The 19,187-nt window shown below is 42.5% G+C and overlaps 2 protein-coding genes across 4 annotated transcripts; one reads left to right on the top strand and one right to left on the bottom strand.

Annotated features, from left to right (window-relative positions):
• Positions 1–1,218: 1,218 nt before the first annotated feature.
• On the bottom strand, positions 1,219–10,615 carry mapk7 (mitogen-activated protein kinase 7). Of its 3 annotated transcripts, none has more exons than XM_079492423.1 (7): positions 10,485–10,615; positions 8,301–8,584; positions 7,110–7,275; positions 4,793–6,321; positions 3,566–4,689; positions 2,287–2,420; positions 1,219–1,959 (listed from the first exon to the last, which is right to left on the bottom strand). In XM_079492423.1, the coding sequence occupies exons 2-7, from the start codon at positions 8,578–8,580 to the stop codon at positions 1,812–1,814; spliced, it is 3,381 nt and encodes a 1,126-aa protein (XP_079348549.1). In that variant the 5' UTR covers positions 8,581–8,584; positions 10,485–10,615; the 3' UTR covers positions 1,219–1,811. The 3 variants fall into 3 exon arrangements, with proteins under 3 accessions (XP_079348549.1, XP_079348550.1, XP_079348551.1); XM_079492424.1 differs by having other exon boundaries at positions 10,424–10,540; XM_079492425.1 differs by having other exon boundaries at positions 10,382–10,501.
• A 625-nt stretch (positions 10,616–11,240) lies between these two features.
• On the top strand, positions 11,241–14,416 carry vkorc1 (vitamin K epoxide reductase complex, subunit 1). Its single transcript, XM_079492428.1, has 3 exons — positions 11,241–11,559; positions 12,045–12,154; positions 12,316–14,416. Exons 1-3 carry the CDS (start codon positions 11,372–11,374, stop codon positions 12,525–12,527), a joined length of 510 nt encoding a protein of 169 aa, XP_079348554.1. The 5' UTR covers positions 11,241–11,371; the 3' UTR covers positions 12,528–14,416.
• The last annotated feature ends 4,771 nt before the right edge of the window (positions 14,417–19,187 follow it).

Below are 19,187 nucleotides of genomic sequence, written 5' to 3'. Positions count from 1 at the left end.
GCATTGAGATCCCCATAGGGCGATTTTAGGTCGCTTCATATAAGAACTGTTTGAAAAATAAACGACCACCCCGTCCATTCTGTATGTCGTTGATGTCCATTCATATTTGATACAGCCAGTTTCTAGATAAAATAGAATGAATGTGGCCGCAAAAGCCTTTAAACTACATATGAAGGCAATGTCGCTGCTAATATACGTCACGCCCAGCTGTCAACACATTGCGTTCCTGAGATTCCTCGTTGACGTAAGCTCAGCTGGTGGTGACTCGACTCGTACTAACCACGAAACATTAAATATCAATAAAATAAACGTAATTAACATTCAGTTTCTGTTGTGTGACGGGCAGATGCAGCCACCCGCCTATACCGGAAATGTAGTCTCTGGGTTGTTTCACTCGTTTCTAACGCTTTTTGTTACTCTTTGGGTATATTTGTACATTTCCACCTTCAGTCGATGCTTCATATCCATATGAGTGAAAAGGCTGGGGTGATCGGTTTATTTTTCAAACAGTTCTTATATGAGGCGATCTAAAATCCTCCTATGGAGATTACAATGCAAATAAAGTAGACGAACCTGTCGATTGACGCCCTCTACCGACAGTGACGTCAGGACTTCGGTGCTCTATAGGCCAGTAGCTAGCTAGAATTTAATTTGGATTAATTTATTTGGTAACTTAGTAGTAGTATGGCATAAAGTACTGTACCTCGTTTTTATTAGTGATGCACCGAATGGGTGTCATTTATTTTTTTACCAGTTTTTATACCATTGCTGTCATGGCCATAACTTTGCCGTAACTAATTACATTTTGATCACGTCATCACAAAACAGGATATGAAGGGTAACCCCGATTTTATTTATTCGGTTTCTGCTGTAAAATCAACCAAATGTGCATTTTTGCCACTATTCGGCTGAATAGTCGAATATTCTGTGCATCCCTAGTTTTTATTGCACTTTATAACCACCAGACCATACATACAAAACCAGACAAAGCCAGGTGATGACCTGTTTTACTTTATTTGAACAGAAAGCATTACATGAAATGGTAGAAAAGATTCACGTCTTGGTAGTGTGTATTAAAAGAGGCATCTTCCTGTCATTACGTTCAACCTATCAAAGGCAGAAAAGGCAAAAAAAAAAAAAATCAAAAAGAGGCATCTTATTTTTTTCTGTCAGCTTGTTTTCATGCTAGAAATTCCACAAAAGTATCAAAATTCCATGTTATGACTGAGCAGTTTTATTGTCTTCAATAGACCAATTATTTGTATACAAACATAGGGACTGGACACACAGGTGACATGTAACAGATCCCCAAACCTTTTGGGAAGAGCTGGTTTCAGTCCATTCAACCTCGTCTTGTGGGTTGGCTTGTGAGACACACCCTAGCGAGACATATATACTATATCACGCAACGGTATTGGGTGTGAGAATAACTGACATACAAGCTTGTGACCGTTGTGAGATTAGAGGTCTGCCATTCTCTGTGCGCATGAAACCTTCGCAGGACAGATCATAAATTAGGCTGCATGCAGCTGTACAAGCAGGCTCTGGTGATCTAACGACAGCGACTGTGGTTTGAGGACAACTGCATTGAATTGCCATTGTTTACACACAGACTACATATTTCAAGGGCGAGAGATCACAAAATAAGTTAAGCATTCTTCCTCCATACTGGGAGAAAAACTGCATCTGAAAGTTTGATCGGATGCATTTTTACACACGAGTGCTTTTCCATTGCATCTTATGAGCGGTGGGGTTCATGTGGTGATGGCCTGCGCGATCTGGTCTATTCCAGGGAAGGGAGAGGACAGAATTCAGGTGTCTGGAGGAGTGGAGTCAGAGAGGATCATGGGAGAGCCCAGTTGTAATTCCTGCTGAAGTGACTCCAAATCAGCTTGGGTCATGTGGTGAACCTCAAGCCAGTCAGATATGAGGGAGGCAGACAGGGGTCCTGTGTCATAACTGATGGAGGAGGGGGAAACAGTTTATAAAAAGGTAACATAGTGCATGAATTAATATTACTCCGAGTCCTCAAGTCACTCGTAATCTCTTTTGTAGACTAGACTTTATTTACACTTTTTAAAATCTATATTTCTCATTTATTTTGAAGGACACTGAAACAAATTTTCAGGCTATGATACAATTATGACACAATTATGCTGTCATGTTATTTATTAAAGATCTAAGTGCAAATGTCAAGGACAATACAAAACTCAGGTTGAATCGTGAGTTAGCTTTAACCTTCTTCGGTCACTGAGGTTGAACTGTGAGTTTAGCTTTAACCCTCACCTGTCTCTGAGGTCGGAGTGCGGGAGGTCCGTGAGAGACTGGTTAAGGAGGTCGTCCAGATCAAAGCCCACGCCATACCCGGCCCCGCTGCCTTTCGGAGTCACAGAAAACACTGGGGGCAAAACATCATCCACCTGACGAGAGAAGACAAAACATTTCATTTGCTATAGTTAATGTTTAGGTCATTGATTGATTGAAATATTTATTAACAGTTTGCAGAATTACAGTACATTTCAAGCAAACTCAATACAAAGACTGTTAACTGTGAGTGGACGACCCAATAAAGCATTACACTTGTTTACAAGAGGGTCCACCTTGTTCAATTCATCAAAATAAAGTCCAGCAGAAGCCCTATACTGCATACTTCATTGTACTATGAATAGCTAAAATAGCTGATCTACATGCTCTTGTAGATCAGCTTTTTTGATTTATATACAAAAGTTGACCTTTAATGACAATGGCCAGTCATTGTCGTTTCCCAAAGAAAATTTGTGTTGCATATAGCTTGAACACACCCCTCTAGGCCGCAAACAGAAGCCTGTGTGCGGCCTAATTGGCTGCATGGCAGCCAATCAGACATGTCCTTTTTTGAGAAACACTGTCAAACACAACATAGAAATAGACAACCTAGACTAGAGCACAGCCATACCTCCTGCATGAATACACAAACCTGTTTCCCTAAAGCTTCTTTAGCCTACACACACCTGTCGACATGTGGCAGTAGTAAAATCACTCGCAGAGAAATGTGTGGTGTGAGTGGTGACTTTCTTCATCTCATTTAAATATAAAAACTTTGAAATGAAACAAACATGTTTAGGCCTACTTCAGCATCAAAGAAATTAAATTAAATTTTTTTAAGAGTGAAGAGAGCCTACTGTCAGCTGTCCAGCAGTCCAAATATTATTAAATTAAATTTCAGAGGCAAAGTGATGTCGGCAAGGTAAATGTAGGCCTATATGAAAACACAGGCCTGAGGCCAACCATAGCAGGCCTGAGGCCTGAGGCCTACCATTGTGTGGCACATCTATGCACAGAATATCTATATTCACAGTGAAAGGGGGTGTTGTTGAGAAGAACCACACGCCCACTCCCTACGCATGATGTCCTTTGGGAAACCCAGCCATTAACTAACTATAACAAAGGAAATACCCGTGCTGCTGACTCCCTTGATGCAAATAACTCAGGTAAGTAGTAAAGTAAACTTAATATGCAAACAAGTACAGAATAGAAAGCAAGACGACAATGACGTGAAGCAGATAATGAGAAACATGACACAGACCTGTGACTTGGAGAGCTGCAGTGTCACTGTGTGGATGTCTGGGGTGACGGAGGGCCCCGGCTGCCCGGTGTCTGTGAATCCCAGGCTGTGCTGAGGTTGGGAAGGGGCTCCTAAGGCCCCACAGAGAGGGTGTGTTGCCTGTGTTCCAGTCTTCTCTTCTATGGAGGGGCAGAGTTTCTCCATTGGCCCGGGACTTGTTGCTGGGTTAGGGAGGCTATTTTGACCTCCTATACCCACATTTCCATTTGTCTCTCTGGTGGTTATCATTGGGACTTTAGTCAAAAACGTTGCAGGTAGCAGCTGAGGAAGCAGCTGAGTCTGAGGGTGAGGTTGTGGGTGGGAATGAGTTTGACTTTGAGGTTGGAGTTGAGGCTGAAGGAAGCTTGCTTGTGCGGGCTGTGGAGATCTATTTGATTGTGGTTGCAGCGATGCCCTTGCCTCTACATGCTGCCCACTCCAGCTGCCCAGGCAGTTAAAAGCACTCTGTCCCCCACTCTCTCCCTGTGGTTTGAGCATGTTCTTGACAAAGCCACTAGAGGCCGCCATTATATCTATTCCTCCATTCACAGACACAACTCCCATTTCTGCAGGCTTTGTCTGGCTCAAAGAGAAAGAGAAAGGTAAAGGCGCCTGCGTACTCTGAGGCTGAAAAAAAACAGGCAGTCTGGGTTTGACTTGTGGAGTCAACTGCTCATGAGACGGAATCTTCCCTCCCTCTTTGTCAGCTTTTTTACCCACCGATATGTGAGTATTATCGCCAACCCCCACGCTATGGTGCGAGTTCATATTGCAGTCCTTACTCTTTGCACCATCATCATTAGGTGCATGACATTTGTCATTGCAGCTGTCCATCATTTTTTTCCAGCGTTCCAGTAGGCTTTTGTCATTGTCACTCAATAGAACCCCGCCCAGTGAGTCCCCATGCCGGCCTTCCTTTCTCTCCTTTTCCTTCAGCTTTCTCTCTCGCTCTCGTGCTCGTTCTTGCCTCTTCCTTCTCTTCTCCTCTCGCTCCCTTTGGCGCTCCTGGGCTGTGACGGGTCGGCGTGAATCCGGAAGAGACGATAAGGAGGACGACATACTTCCTCCTGCACAAACATCCATTCCAGGTGCAGAAGTAGCTCCATCTGCAATTAAAACATAATGGGATGTACTTCATTCTAGTCATCACCATCACATAGGCATACATCTATCATAAATTATGATTGAAGCTCAACATTTTGAACTTACCACCTCTAGCTTTGTTCCGGAGAGCCGCTATAAGTGCAGCTTTAGTATCTTCTGAAATGGCTCCTTCTTTTCTGGTCCCATCTCCCACAACAGGTTGAGCTCTGGCATTCTTGGACAGTGACTGTGAGAGGGACTGAGACAATGACTGGGCTTGGGCCTGGGAGAGAGACAGAGAAGGCACAGTGATAGGAAGGGGTGTCATAGTCTGTGCTGGGGTTGCAGGCATACAAGTGGACTGGCTCTGGGTGGCCTGTGTCATTACTGCTTGGCTTTTGGGCAGCTGCTCATCCTTGGAACAATCTCGCATAGCTTCTGATGGAGCTTCCTGGCTGGAGCTGACCGGTGTTGTTAGGTCTATAGTCTCTGGCTGACCGCCATCAGGGCTGGCACTGGGCATGTCCACATCAACTGGCACATGGTCAGATTTAGTGAGTAGAGGTAAGTCATGGGTCATTCGTGGGGGAGGCATCTCTGAAAGGGAAGTGGGCTGGTTGTTAAAGGACAACATTTGATTTGGAAATGCCTGGCTTCCTTCTGCTGGTGTGTGGATCGCAGTGTCGTCAATGGTTTTACCCTCCATTGCACGTTGTGGATGAATCTGTGCTGCTTGAGAGAGCTGTGTGTGTTTGGTCAGGTTGGCTGTGGAGGCCTGAGAAGTGCACTGGTTACTGCTGGGCACTCCACCTACCCCAGTTCCACCATTCACCTGTGGCAAGGGTCTGAACTGTAGTCTCGGACGCGGACAGCTTTGTTTTTTTATATGAAAGTCCTGGATCTCTATGAGGATGGCCTCTTTGATCTGTTCTTTGTTCATCTGTAGCTTGTCAAATTCAAAGTCAAACGCTGGCACACAGATGGGCTCATCATCAGAGTCGTGGTACTTGTCCAGGTAAGGATGTGCTAGAGCTTGTGTCACGCTGATGCGCTCACGGGGGTCAAATTGCAACATGGCCCCAAGCAGGTCTAGTGCCTCTGGCTCAGCATGAGGATATAGTTTGGCCAATGGCACAGGTGCACGTGATGGCAGACTCTGAACATAGGAGCGTACCCTCTCAGCACCAATAGCATCAATTACACCTTCAGGAGGAGTGCCTAATACTGACAAGATGAGCTGCAGCTGGTGGACATAGTGTTTACCAGGAAAAATCTGTTTGCGTCCAAGCATCTCGGCAAAGATGCACCCTACAGACCACAGGTCAATGGCCAGGCTGTAGTGGTGTAGAGAGAGCATGAGTTCTGGGGCACGGTACCACCTTGTGGCCACATACTCCGTCATAAATGAGTGGGACTCCTCAGGGTGTGAACTGAGACCCCTTGCCATGCCAAAGTCACCTATTTTCAGCTCACAGTTCTCATTGACCAGCAGGTTAGACGGCTTGAGGTCACGGTGGATGACGTTGGCCGAGTGCACATACTTAAGGCCACGGAGAAGCTGATACAGGAAGTAGCGTGTGTGCTCTGGAGTTAACGGCTGGCCTGAATGAATGATTTGGTGAAGGTCACTCTCCATCAGGTCGAGTACCACGTATCTACACACAAAACAAAAGGACAAGTGAGTAGATGAGACCATGAAGTTAAATACAACAGAATCTTGCCTATTTCTAATATCTGAAATTACAAAATGTTAACTATGATCTAGGACTACTACACAACAGTGGTATAGTGTTTAGTTCAAGAAACTCTGTAATGTTGGCTGATTGATAGCTTTCCATACTAATTTAAACAAATAAATAGAAATCAATACGATTTATTTGCCAATACTCGGGTACAAGCAAAAAAATAGCCGGGTGTGTAATGTCTGTCTGTCTGTTTAGAGTATGAACAGCTGCAATACCGCTGGGTGACCTAAAGTGGCACTGTTGAGCAGCCTAAAGGGTCATTCACACCGAGCACTATAACTATAATTGTAGCCAGCCAGCTGTGTTGTTGAGCAGCCTGCACCGCGGGATTAGACACACCAACGGACCGCCATGCGGAAACAACGGTCGGACATGCGATGCTCCCGTGCTTGCGGTTAGGGTAATAGGGTTTGAGGTAGGTTGTCGGCCTAATGACAGTCGGACCAATATTATGTCAACTAAAGCCTATACCCTGCACCGCTCAGTTCACAAGGGTGTAATCTATAACTGATATTATCAAACATATCAGACAGTCTATATTTCCCATAAGGAAATGCATATATAGAATTCAGTCTGGCCAGAAACAAGGATAAAACATAAGTAATGTGGGGATATTGAGGGGAAGTATCAAAACCAGAGCCATGGAGTTCACCCCCAGCAAATCCAACCCATTATGAATATCACTGTTAAGGACTTACACAGACTTGAAGGCAGAGTGAGGGAGGTTAGGCTGCAGTATGTCTTTGATGGCAATGATGTTGTCATGTTTGAAGTGCTTGAGAATCTTCAGCTCTCGCAATGTGCGTTTGGCATTTGTTAACACTTCAAAAGCATTAGAGATCTTCTTTATCGCCACCTGCTGGCCTGTGAAGAGTAGATATGCCACAATAAAACAAAATGCATAAACAGGTTTGAGCAGTGGCCTTGTTATCACTCACACCAAGTTACATTCAACAAAGTATTTCAGAGATTTACAAGCACCCAAAGGCCAGACAGACTGGCAGTCTGGCAATGTGAGACTATCTTCAAGACAACATAAAAATGTACAGGACATTTTACAAGACATTTTACAAGACAATCTTGTATAGTGTGCTATGTTCTGTAAATTGTTATTGTCCTTCTGGTGTCTTAACCAGAACAAATTCCTGTACGACAGGCATAGCTGAGGGAAGTAGTGGTGCTGGAGCACCCCCTCACCCCAGACACCCCCCTCCCTCCCCCCCTCGGACAGGAGGGGAATAATAATAATAATAATATATAGGCTGTTAAAATTAAAATTTTGATAATCGGCACCTTGCCATACATATACTGTGTGTAATATGTAAATTGCTTTCCTAATGGGTTTCTGTGCCATAGCCTGCATGGTGATTCTGCATTCATTTTATTTATATGTTCAAAACAGATTTCTGTTACTACTAGGCCTAATAAATATGCTGTATCACAGTATCGGCACCTTATCCTGGTTAATTTCCTGTGTCAGTTTGTTCATATAACTTGCGTGTGGAGAGGGAAAGTAAAAGCCACTTTTCCACATGAAAATGCGCGTGCACGCGCTAAGGCACGCAGCCCCCCCTAAACATTCAGCACTTGCTGCTACTGTAAAGTGTAAATACCTTCCCACGGCCCTGATGGCAGGAATAAATGGCAATAAGCGATTCTTCTGAGTTCCGCAGTTATGTGTGTGTGTACTGTAGGTATATATATAATATTGAGAATAGAAATACAACTAAGCTCTGAATTCTGAATAGAAATTAATGAGAGATATTATTATTATTTGATCATCTCTTTTTCAGAATGTATGCATCAGCAGTATTTGTATTCTATAATGCAGTTTCTTTGGAGGGCTGATGCACCACATATGAGAACTAACAAACAGAAACATGTCTTACCATTATCCCGTCTCCTGGCAGAGGAAACAACGCCATAGGCTCCTGTTCCGATGGTTTCAATGACATCATACTCCTCACCAACCTCAAAGGTCACATCTAGAGAGTGAGCTTTAAGAAAAGCCAAGTTCTTGGCTGTTGTACTGCTGTCTGTGTTGTTGCCTGTTGTCTCAGACTGTGCATCATGATGGTCCTTGTTTTCTCTGCTGTTGTCATTGGTCATTACACTTTGAGTCGACATGGCCACAGATTTAGCGACTTCTCCCCCCTCCTTGGTTGACATGGTTCTAAAAGGGAATGGAAAAGTTGAGAAAACAGTTTGCGCTCTTATTAAATAATCCAAGTAATGATCCATAGTGTCATCCATCCAAAAAATGTCAATAGCAGAAACTTTTGGTTAAAAACACATCCTCAGATTCCATTTTAGGGCAGACTGATGGCAAATCTCTGTGAACCTTCTATTTATTGATGTGTGTATGTGAGAGTACAAACATTCCCATTGCCTATTTGCCTTTCACCTAATGAGGAAACGGAAACCAAAAGTTTAAGTCGTCTTTAAGCTACAGCATTAATCTAAATATAGAAAGCAACACGTCATTGATTCGGTTTCAGTCGATTTCATTAAACAGAAATCACAACGGCTTAGGCCGGGTATCAGTGACGTTAATATGAAATGAAGACTCATGTCAGATGCAGGTTGATGGATGCATGAAGCCAACTACAATTGATTAATAACTAGAAAGTTTTCCTCCCCCTGGCCAGCCGGGCGCCTGATGGAGGGGAAAGGAACTGGTCGGAATAACGTGTAACCTCTTCCCTGTCAGGTGAAAAGAAGCCGCTTGGACTCCTCATGCATGGAAGGAAGCATGAGGTCAGTCCGCTGCCCCCCAGGTTGGCAGAGGAAGTGTAGCGCCCAGGATTACATTAGATAATTGACACTGGGTGAAAAATGTGGGTTGCAAAATCGTGGGATAAAAATGTTTAAAAAAAAAATAACTAGAAAGTTTTCTTCTGAACCGTTTCCCAGAACCATCTATCTGGGCTCCCTTCCATCCTTCCCATTCTGTGCAGGTGATTCTTTTTCTAAGTGCTGGAGTTTGGAAGCACTGAACGGCCCAGCGTACCACCTGTTTCGAATTTGCACATAATGCAGGAGGCAGCAGCGTGACCCGTTAACAAAAACGAGTGCTTCCAAACTGCAACACTTAGAAAAAGAATCACCTACAGAGGATGTCTTGACAGAAAGTAGCTCATAACATGTCTACGGGGGATTTTTATGAAAAACAAGCTCGGCAGATTGAAAGAGGATAATTCAAGCTTGGACTACAGCTGCAATGTTTGTGAGTTTAACGTTGTTTAAGACAAGCAGATCACAAACCAAATTGGATGAGTGGGGAGTCAATGGAGGGTATTGCAACTCTAGATCCCATTATAAAAAAATCTAGAGTTGCAAATTGCGGCTAACCTATACCACACACTTTACAAGTTGTAATTAAATGACGTATCCTTGGAATAATGTGTCAGAGATGTGAGTGAAGTAGTGCCCAGTCTCTTCCCAAAAAGTCCCCAGTTTTACCCCAGAACATTCACCTCAAGTGCCCAGGAAAGTGTTGCAGGAAGAAAAAAGATCTCATTTGCATTTCCCAGGTTGACCACCCTGATGCAACTTTTTAGCCACATATAACTTGATTTGATCATCAGAGAACCATATTGTATAGCTACATAATGTACAGCTATATGAGCTTACACTGGACACTGCATTGTTGTTGTTGTTTTTAATACCCATCGAATACCTGCGCTCCAAGCACATTTAGGAATCCTAAAATCCTAAATTCAAGATAGGTCGTTAATGTCAGGCCTGCCTGCCTGGTTTGTTGTGGGCAGAATGGGTGGTTTACACTTGACTTTACAGTCAAACACCCTAAAGGATTTATATAAATACCGGTATACACTACTGGCGAATTGTTCACCTGTAACGGCTTCACCGACATGCACTTGCATATAACACAGTAATTAAACAGACACTACACAATAAAGACCTATCCCACTGTCTCTTTACCCGTATAGGGGCGTAGGCCAGTTACCTGAACAGCCTGCTTTCTAGGAAGGTACGAGCCAAAAATTACCTTTCTCTCTAAATTAGACCAACTTTGATATGGATATAGTACGTATCCACGATATATTCACCTTGTAAACACACCGCAATAGCCAGATGGGTTTTAATCCTGTAACGGCATGACAATTCCTTGTTTGGCGACTGTCTGCTGCTTCCTTGTGCTGTTCCGTCTTGCTTTTAGACTGGCATGTGTTGAACCAATAAGCGAGGTCGCTGTGTGGAGCGACAGTCCAATGGAAACGAGAACTCCATTGAGAGGCGGGACTTCAGAGGTCCTGGGCGGTGCCGACGCATTGTGTGGGATGGCACAAAAGAAATGAATATTATACTGTTTTTATGCCAACTCAACTGTCACACAGCCAGTGCCCCATGGCCATGATCTATCCATAGAATACAACACATTATTTCCTCTTGAATAATCAACTATGGAAATAAATATAATAATAGAATAGAACAGCATAGAGTAGAATAATAGTTCAGACGCAACATTGTCCCATCGGACCCACCAATAGAGAAATATAGAATAGAATAGAATAGAATAGCCTTTTCAACTACTTTTAGGAAAAGACAGTGCTTTCCGCTTTCAACACAACAAATGAAATGAGTGAGCTTTTTGGGGAAACAAACCAGACATGTAGGGATGAGGAAAAAAATACAAAGTCCATTCCTATTTCCTAAAATCCATAAAACCTCTGACAGTGACAGGTCTCCAACCTACTCTCTGTTATCCAATCAAAAGCTTTGTAAAGATCGTTTTGGACCAATCAAAACGTGGAATGTGTTTTTTAGTGTCATGTGAGGTAGCAGCTTGGAGGAGTAGAGCAGAGGCAGAGGGGGATGACGAGCGCAAAGCAAGCATTTAAAAAACCTACCGACTGGCGACTACCGTCCGTCGTTTGTTCCCAAAACCATCTGAAATCGAGCTCCCTCGAATTAAGTTGATAAAGACAGTGAGAACATGGCAGCAGCTGGTGATCACTGTGTGCCTACATGGGAGAGAAAAACGCGCATATTTTTGTGCGCTTTTGGGTTTATGCTGTCTATATATGCTCTGCATGTTGAGGTTTCTCGAGAAAACAACCCGGAATACAGAGCGATGTGCGATTTGGGGGAATCTGTGAGCTGTTCCAAAGTGTTCACATCCAGGTAGTAGCCTACTGCTTGATCACTATTACGAATTGAAGATAACCTAGTCTATGCCATGCAGATACGCTGTACACTACAGTGTATATGTCATGTCATTTTGTTGACATATTAAGTAGGCTATTGCCTTCACTGGCTGCAGCAGTGCAGTTGCACCCACTCAGTGCCACGTGTTAAAGAATAAAGTATCTGGATTCTGGAAGTGTGTGGGTCTGGAATCTGGATACTAGTGCAATTTAAAACATAATTTAGCCTAATAATATTTTTGACCCCCATAGCCAGCTTTTTAAAGTTGGCCATTTGTTTGTGTTCATTCATTCATCCAATCAATCAATCAATCAATCAATTAATTCAAAAAAATAAAATAAAAAGACAGTGATATTAGTCTATCCACGGCAGGCTATTAGTGGCATATATATTTTCCTTGTTTATTGCTTATGTGCTTCAGAATTGTTTGACATTACATTTTACAAAATCTTTTTTGCCAGATGGGGGCGTGGATTTGGTTTGGTCCAGTACTTTGTCGCTGAAGATAGTGCCCTAAACCAGCCAAACAGTATTCTGGGCATCATTTTCTACACTCTAGAGCTGGGCCTAGGTCAGTACAGAGTACACACACGCATATCCACTCTTTCCCTCATACTCATAAGTCCCCATCTCTCTTTCTCTCTCTCTCTCTTTCACACACACACACACACACACACACACACAAACACAGTATGTTAAATGTGAACTCTGTCCCGTGTTACTTTCTTGCAGGATTGTCGGTTTCCAAGAGAGCAGCATTGTTTCTGGTCATCTTTTCCTGGATGTCTGTGGTTGGGTCAATCTACCTGGCATATGTGCTCGCCTTTATTCTGGGGGACTTCTGCCTGGTTTGTGTGTCAACCTACATTATCAACTTTGCCTTGCTTTTCACCAATCTGAAACGAAGGAAAGGTCTGGATGGAGTGAAAGTAAAGTCTGGATAGGTGATGTAGTTTCCGGATGAAGTTCAGTATGTTTATTCAATTAATTTCAAAGGGCTTTCTTTATTGGAATGAGAAAACATACATTTACAATGCCGGAGCAAAAGTGGAACAATCTCTCTCCTCATCTGATGGATCTAGCCTTTCAGACTTGCAACACAGCGACACAATTTTCGACCGCTACCTGAAGAGATTATTTTGTGTGATTTAATAGGGGGAATAAAGCTTTTCTCCCCTTGAAACATCTCACAGGCTTGTAGCCTACCTGTACGCGTGTATACCGTTTTGTATGATACCGTTTGCTGTTTCGATATGACATTGTACACTCATGATGTTCTATAATAGTGCTTCTCAAAGATTTTTGTTGTTACAATATTCAAAATTTGTAAGTAAGTACATTTTATTTATATAGCACCTTTCACAGAGAGGACTCACAAAGTGCTTTACATACAATAAAAATACAGAACAAAGTAAACAAGCATACAATGCAGATAAAACATGTGCTGTACAATTCAGCTCAAACAAGACGACAATATGATAATCATAAATACGTCATAAAACAAAAGGTAGGTTATTAAGTTCAGGTTGAACCATGCATCCACAAATGCTTGTTTAAAAAGAAATGTTTTGAGGCTATTTTTAAAAATGCCCACAGAGGAGGAAAATCTCAGCGCTAGTGGGAGAGCATTCCAAAGTTTGGCTGCTACGGCCTGAAATGATTTGTCACCTTTAGTTTTTAGTTTGGTGGAGGGTGGGTCTAACAGACCCTGTTCTGCAGACCTAAGGGCCCTTCTGGGCACATAACGAGGCACCAGGTCAATCAAGTAGCCTGGGGCCTGACCATGCATCGCTCTGAAGGTGAGCACAAGTACCTTGAACTGAACCCTGAAGTTCACCGGAAGCCAATGCAAGGAGGCCAGGATTGGAGTGATGTGGCAGAATTTGCTGGACCTAGTGAGTAGTCTGGCTGCAGCATTTTGGATCATTTGAAGGCGGTACATGGTGGTTTTATTTAAGCAGGTGAAAAGAGAGTTGCAATAATCAAGCCGTGAGGAAACAAATGCATGGATAATTTGTTCTAGTTCCGTGTGTGAGACTATTGCTCTAAGCTTGGCGATGTTTCTGAGGTGAAAAAAGCATGTCCGGGTAACTGATTTTAGTGTGTCAAAGTGCACGGATTGGTCAAAATTAACGCCAATGTTCCTGATGTTTGGACGCACATTGTGTTTGAGGGGCCCGATGCAGTCCACCACTTTAGGCACAATATTGTCAGGGGCCACAATAAGTACCTCAGTTTTGTCATTGTTTAGCTGGATGTAATTATCTGCCATCCAGGCTTTAATGGCTGATATACATTCAAGTAAAACATCAAAATGAAAATCAGCAGGACACTTAGTGCTAAAAGAATAGTAAAGCTGGATATCATCTGCATATAAATGATGATTTATGATGATTAATAACATTTCTTATGTTATTAAAAGTGCTGATAAGGTGACCTAAGGGTAGCATATAAAGTGCGAATAAAGTTGGTCCCAGGACCGAACCTTGGGGGACCCCACAGGAGAGGGGAACATAGTCTGAGACATGGGGGCCTAATGCCACTGAAAACGACCTGTCTGAGACAGTCTGACAATATCAACCTTTTGAAAATGCAGCTCTTTATGGATGCAAGGCAGAAGGTGTCAGTGTAGTTACTTCTGTAGTTAAGTCTGTCCAGCAGGTGGAGCCATATTACACAAGTTGTTGCATTTGATCAGTGCTGACAGATTTTATACTGTTGGTTGTTGATTTTTCCTGTTAGGAAGTAAATACTGAGAAACTGTTGAATAAAAGTTGATTTTAAAGGATATGTTCAAGAAATATGCGTTTAGGTTCATCGACCTACCAACCCATCACAGTGATAACATGACGACAGAAATGTGTTTGGCTGAAGTTTGACAACATAGGTCAATAAATAGTATATCTATTAATCTCTATGATACTTTATTTATTTTATTTTTTAACATTCCAGCTTTAAAGGTCAGTGATATGTTTTGGTTAAAAGGTTAAAGCACTGTGAAGGAGTTTAAGTTTCTCGGGGTCTTGTTCACGAGTGAGGGGAGGACGGAGAAGGAGATCAGCCGGAGAATCGGAGCGGCAGGGGTGGTATTGCAGTCGCTGTACCGTACTGTTGTGACGAAAAGAGAGTTGAGCCAGAAGGCAAAGCTCTCTGTCTTCTGGGCAATCTTCGTTCCTACTCTCACCTATGGTCATGAAGTGTGGGTGATGATGACCGAAAGAATAAGGTCGCGAATACAAGTGGCCGAAATGAGTTTTCTTTGACGGGTGGCTGGCATCTCCCTTAGAGATAGCGTGACAAGTTCAGTCACACGAGAGAGACTCGGAGTAGAGTCGCTGCTTCTGATTCTGAGTATTTGTGACGCCCACTATTGTGTGTGGTCACAATTGGTATATAATTAATCTTTATCATTTCTTTATGATGTAGCCTACTCATTTCATTACATCTGCCTGTCAAGTAGGGCCAAAGACAAACCTGCCACGTGTCTTCCAAAACGGTAGGGGGCAGTTTTGTCAGTGGTTCAGCTAGAAAAGTAGGCCTTACTTCATTGTTTACACTGAAAGAAAAAAGCAACACATGTCTCTGTCTCACACTATATCCTGATTTTACAGGTTTGTAAGGCACAAAAGTAACACAAATGTCTGTTTTTTTAGTATAACTAGGCAGGTGTTCTTGTGTTGCTAAAAACGTAATGTGAACTACTACTATGAAGTGCTTGAGTGCTAAGTGGCTATATTATTAGCTTTAAGACTCAAGTTTAACTCGGTCCAGCATTATATCATTTCATAATATAAAGTCTGGTGCAGTTTCAAGGAATCAGATGCCCTTTTCGTATAGTGTGATTACCGTATACAAAAGTATTATTATATTAATGTATTGTTGGGTTAATCAGCAGGGTTTTATTCCAAATACATGGTTACTGTTTAATGTGTAATATATGCACATTTGAGGAGTTAATTAATTGCATTGAGAGGTTGATGTTTATTGATTGTCTAGAGAGAATAGCAGTGGGCGTGGTTTTCTAGACCCACTGAAAAATTGGCCATTCATTTTTCCCATAGAGATTTACAAAAATATTTATATAAATTATTTTAAGCCTATAATCCAGCCATCCAGGATCCCCGGTGAATCATGACCATATGTCATAACACCTTTGATTCTGTGAAGAAAGAAAAATGATATACAAATACAAAGGGTAGGCCTACAGTATTTATTAAATGTAGCAGGCTATCATATCATTTTTTGTTTATTTATTTCCCCCATAGAATCAAAGGTGTTATGGTCATGATTCACCATGACTGGATTCTAGGCTGAACATAATTGATTTTTGTAAATTTCTATGGGAAAAATGAATGGCAAATTTTTCAGTGGGTCCAGAAAACCACGCCCACTGCTGCTCTAGTCTATAGGATTTGTGTGAAAGCTGGACATTGTAAAGAAATTAATTTCTACAATACTGTGAAATGGACAATGGACATAATAGCATGATGATGCAATAACAAAATATGGGCTACATGGAAGAAATATGTTTAATAAAACTGAAGTGATTGCGCACACAGCCCTGAAACGGGGGGCTACGCTGGGGACGGAATCGTACCGTGTGCGGAGCGGAATGGAAGCAGCTAGGTGGCTCCATCGACAATTTGTCCGTCCCGCAGGGAGTTCTGTATTTACTGTTTTTTTCCCCTCTGAACTGAAGGCGAGGCGAAGGGGTGCATAACCCCTGCATACAGGGGTTCAGCCCTCCTTTGACTATGCTTGCACCTCTTGGTTCTCCAACATCTCAATGTCACTAAAAACTAAGCTCCAAGCCTCCCAAAACAAACTAATCTGACTACTTTTCGGCCTGGGGCCCATGACCCATCTTTTTGCAACCCATTTTGATAGTCTAGGTTGGCTCCGGGTGAAGCAATTGAAATTGGAAGTGACATTTAAAATTGTAAATGCAGCTTTTCCCTCGAGTACCCGCATATGCATACTGTACCTGTACCTGACTAACTACCTAAAAAAAAGTGAGCCACAGCCACAATACTAGAGGGAGCGAGAACAACGATCTGGTACCACCCACTTTTAAAACAAACATGGGTAGATTCTCCTTCTACAGCACTGCCACCCAAGTGTGGAATGCCCTGACCCCCTCCCTCAAAAAATTTAAATCACTGGCTTCCTTTAAAACAAGCCTGAAAATACACCTTTCAGCAGGCAAAAGGGACAGGAAATGATTGCTCCTCTCTTAGTCAAGTGACTACCCCCCCGCCCCACCTTTATAAGCCCCTCCTTTTTTCCCCCCAACCTGTACATTTTTATACTGAATTTTGTTGTTATTTTTCATGTCATGATTATGAATTGAATACCCTGGACCTGAATGGAAACAACACCACAAGGACCTTTTTTCAGTGATATCCTTTTAAACAAAGTATTTGACTGTACTCTGTAGTGTTTACTTTTCTGCCAATAAAGTATTCAATCAATCAATCAATCAAACATACACATGGAAAAATAGAGCACTTGCGTAAAAAAAAAAAAAGATTTGCAGATTGTGTAAGATTTTGAGCTTACACACCGCAACCGCTCTCTGTGTAGCCGGGTTCCATTGATTATAGCGGCAGCGTACCGTTGCAGATTCCAGACTCAGCCTGAGCCAATTCCGTCCCCTGTGTAGCCCAGCCGAAAGAATGCAACCACTGTCTGTCTCACGCTATTATTTCCTGATTTTACAGAGTACAGAGAGTATACAATGAAATAAATCTGTATATGCTGTCACCTCATTGGGACCTGTTACGTAATCATTGCTATAGACTAGACTAGAGTGACTAAATTGCTAACTAAATTTGCTACTATTCTTTTAATTGATTTGTTCTTAGTTCTGCTTTCAACACTATTCAACGGCATCACATCATCAAGAAATGGCATCACCTCAACATCCCTCCACTCCTCATCCACTGGACTACTGTTTGAGTAATGGACCACAAACAGTTAAAGTAGGTACATAATTCTCATCAACTGTTATCACCAACTCAGGGGCCCCTCAGGGTTGTGTCCCTGGCTTCCACACTACACAAATGACTGTAACCCTTCACCCATATCATCACATACTTTAAATAATCGGACAGCTCCATGACAATAACCCGATTACGGACTATCAGAACACCATTTCTCCTTTTACACAGTGGTGCACTGACACAGCGACTGACAATTACATAGAGTTGAATGTGGACAAAAGAAAATAAGTGGTCATTGAAACAACCCTCCCACTCCTTATTAATGGTAAAGGTTGACAGTTTCACATATCTTGGACTCACTCTGGACAATAGGTTACCCGTATTGCTTCCAAGATCATCGGATTTCCCACACCCACCCTTTCTGATAATATATGAACAATATTATAAGGCCATATCAAATGACACTGATCATCCCCTGTATCGCTTTTTCAACCTCATGCCATCGGGACAAAGATGCAGAACCTTAGCATGGAAAAACCTTCGCTGTTGTAGGAGTTTTGTCCCCTCAGCCATCGCAGCATTAAACTGCCCCGCTGATAGGATGTTCTGTATACATGTGGGGACCTCATGTTTTGTATTGTCTTGGTGATATGTTTTTATGTGCTATGTGTTGTTTTGATGGGGGGATTTGAACAGAAGTCTATGAATATGCTTCGGGACAATAAAGATTATTATTAATGTTTTTATCTAATATGTACATGGTTTTAGTCGATTAAATGTACAGTTGATTTAGTAAACTAAAATGTATTTTGGCTGATTTTACATGTACTGTAGTTCGTTGCATGCTGAAATGGCGATCTACAAGCTCTAGATATGCTATTTGCAAAGCACAGCACCTGAGCAAAACAAAAAATGTATGACTTCATCTGGATTTCTTCTCCACTAGTACCTCCCTAGCATTTTAGTCTAGTTTTTATTTGTTGCTGAAATTGTCAGTATATTTAGTCATAGTTTTAGTCATCATAGCTTGGTTTTTATTTTGGTCAGTGAAAAAAGGTAGTCACATTTTTCGTCAGTTTTAGTCGACAAAATCAACACTGCTTCAGGGACTAGTGAACAAAGTGGTACACACTCTTTTCATAATACATTTTTTTTTTTTTAATTTTATTTAAATGTTTTATCCCACAATTTTGTAACCCATTTTTTCACCCAGTGTCAATTATCTAATGTAATCCTGGGCGCTACACTTCCTCTGCCAACCTGGGGGGGCAGCGGACTGACCTCATGCCTCCTTCTATACATGAGGAGTCCAAGCTGCTTCTTTTCACCCGACAGGGGAGAGTTTCCCCGGCCGGACGTAGCGCGTGGAAGGAACACGTTATTCCGACCAGTTCCTTTCCCCTCCTTCGGGCGCCCCGGCTGGCCAGGGGGAGGTAGTTTAGAGACCAGGATTACGGCATGTTTTTGTGAGGGTACCTACCCCACACAGAAAGGCCCTTTCGCCAACCCCGCCTCGGGTATGGGCACTGATGACGTGGAGGAGGGAACACGCCCCCAGCGCCCACAGCGTCCCCAGCGGGAATCGAACCCAGGACCTTCTAGCTGTGAGGCGACAGCACTACCGACTGTGCCACCGTGACCCCTCTTTTCATAATACAGACA

Source organism: Electrona antarctica (assembly GCF_951216825.1).
Source record: "Electrona antarctica genome assembly, chromosome: 22".
NCBI lineage: Eukaryota > Metazoa > Chordata > Actinopteri > Myctophiformes > Myctophidae > Electrona > Electrona antarctica.
Note: the sequence above shows the minus strand (reverse complement) of the source record. Positions and strands in the feature narration are given on the sequence as shown.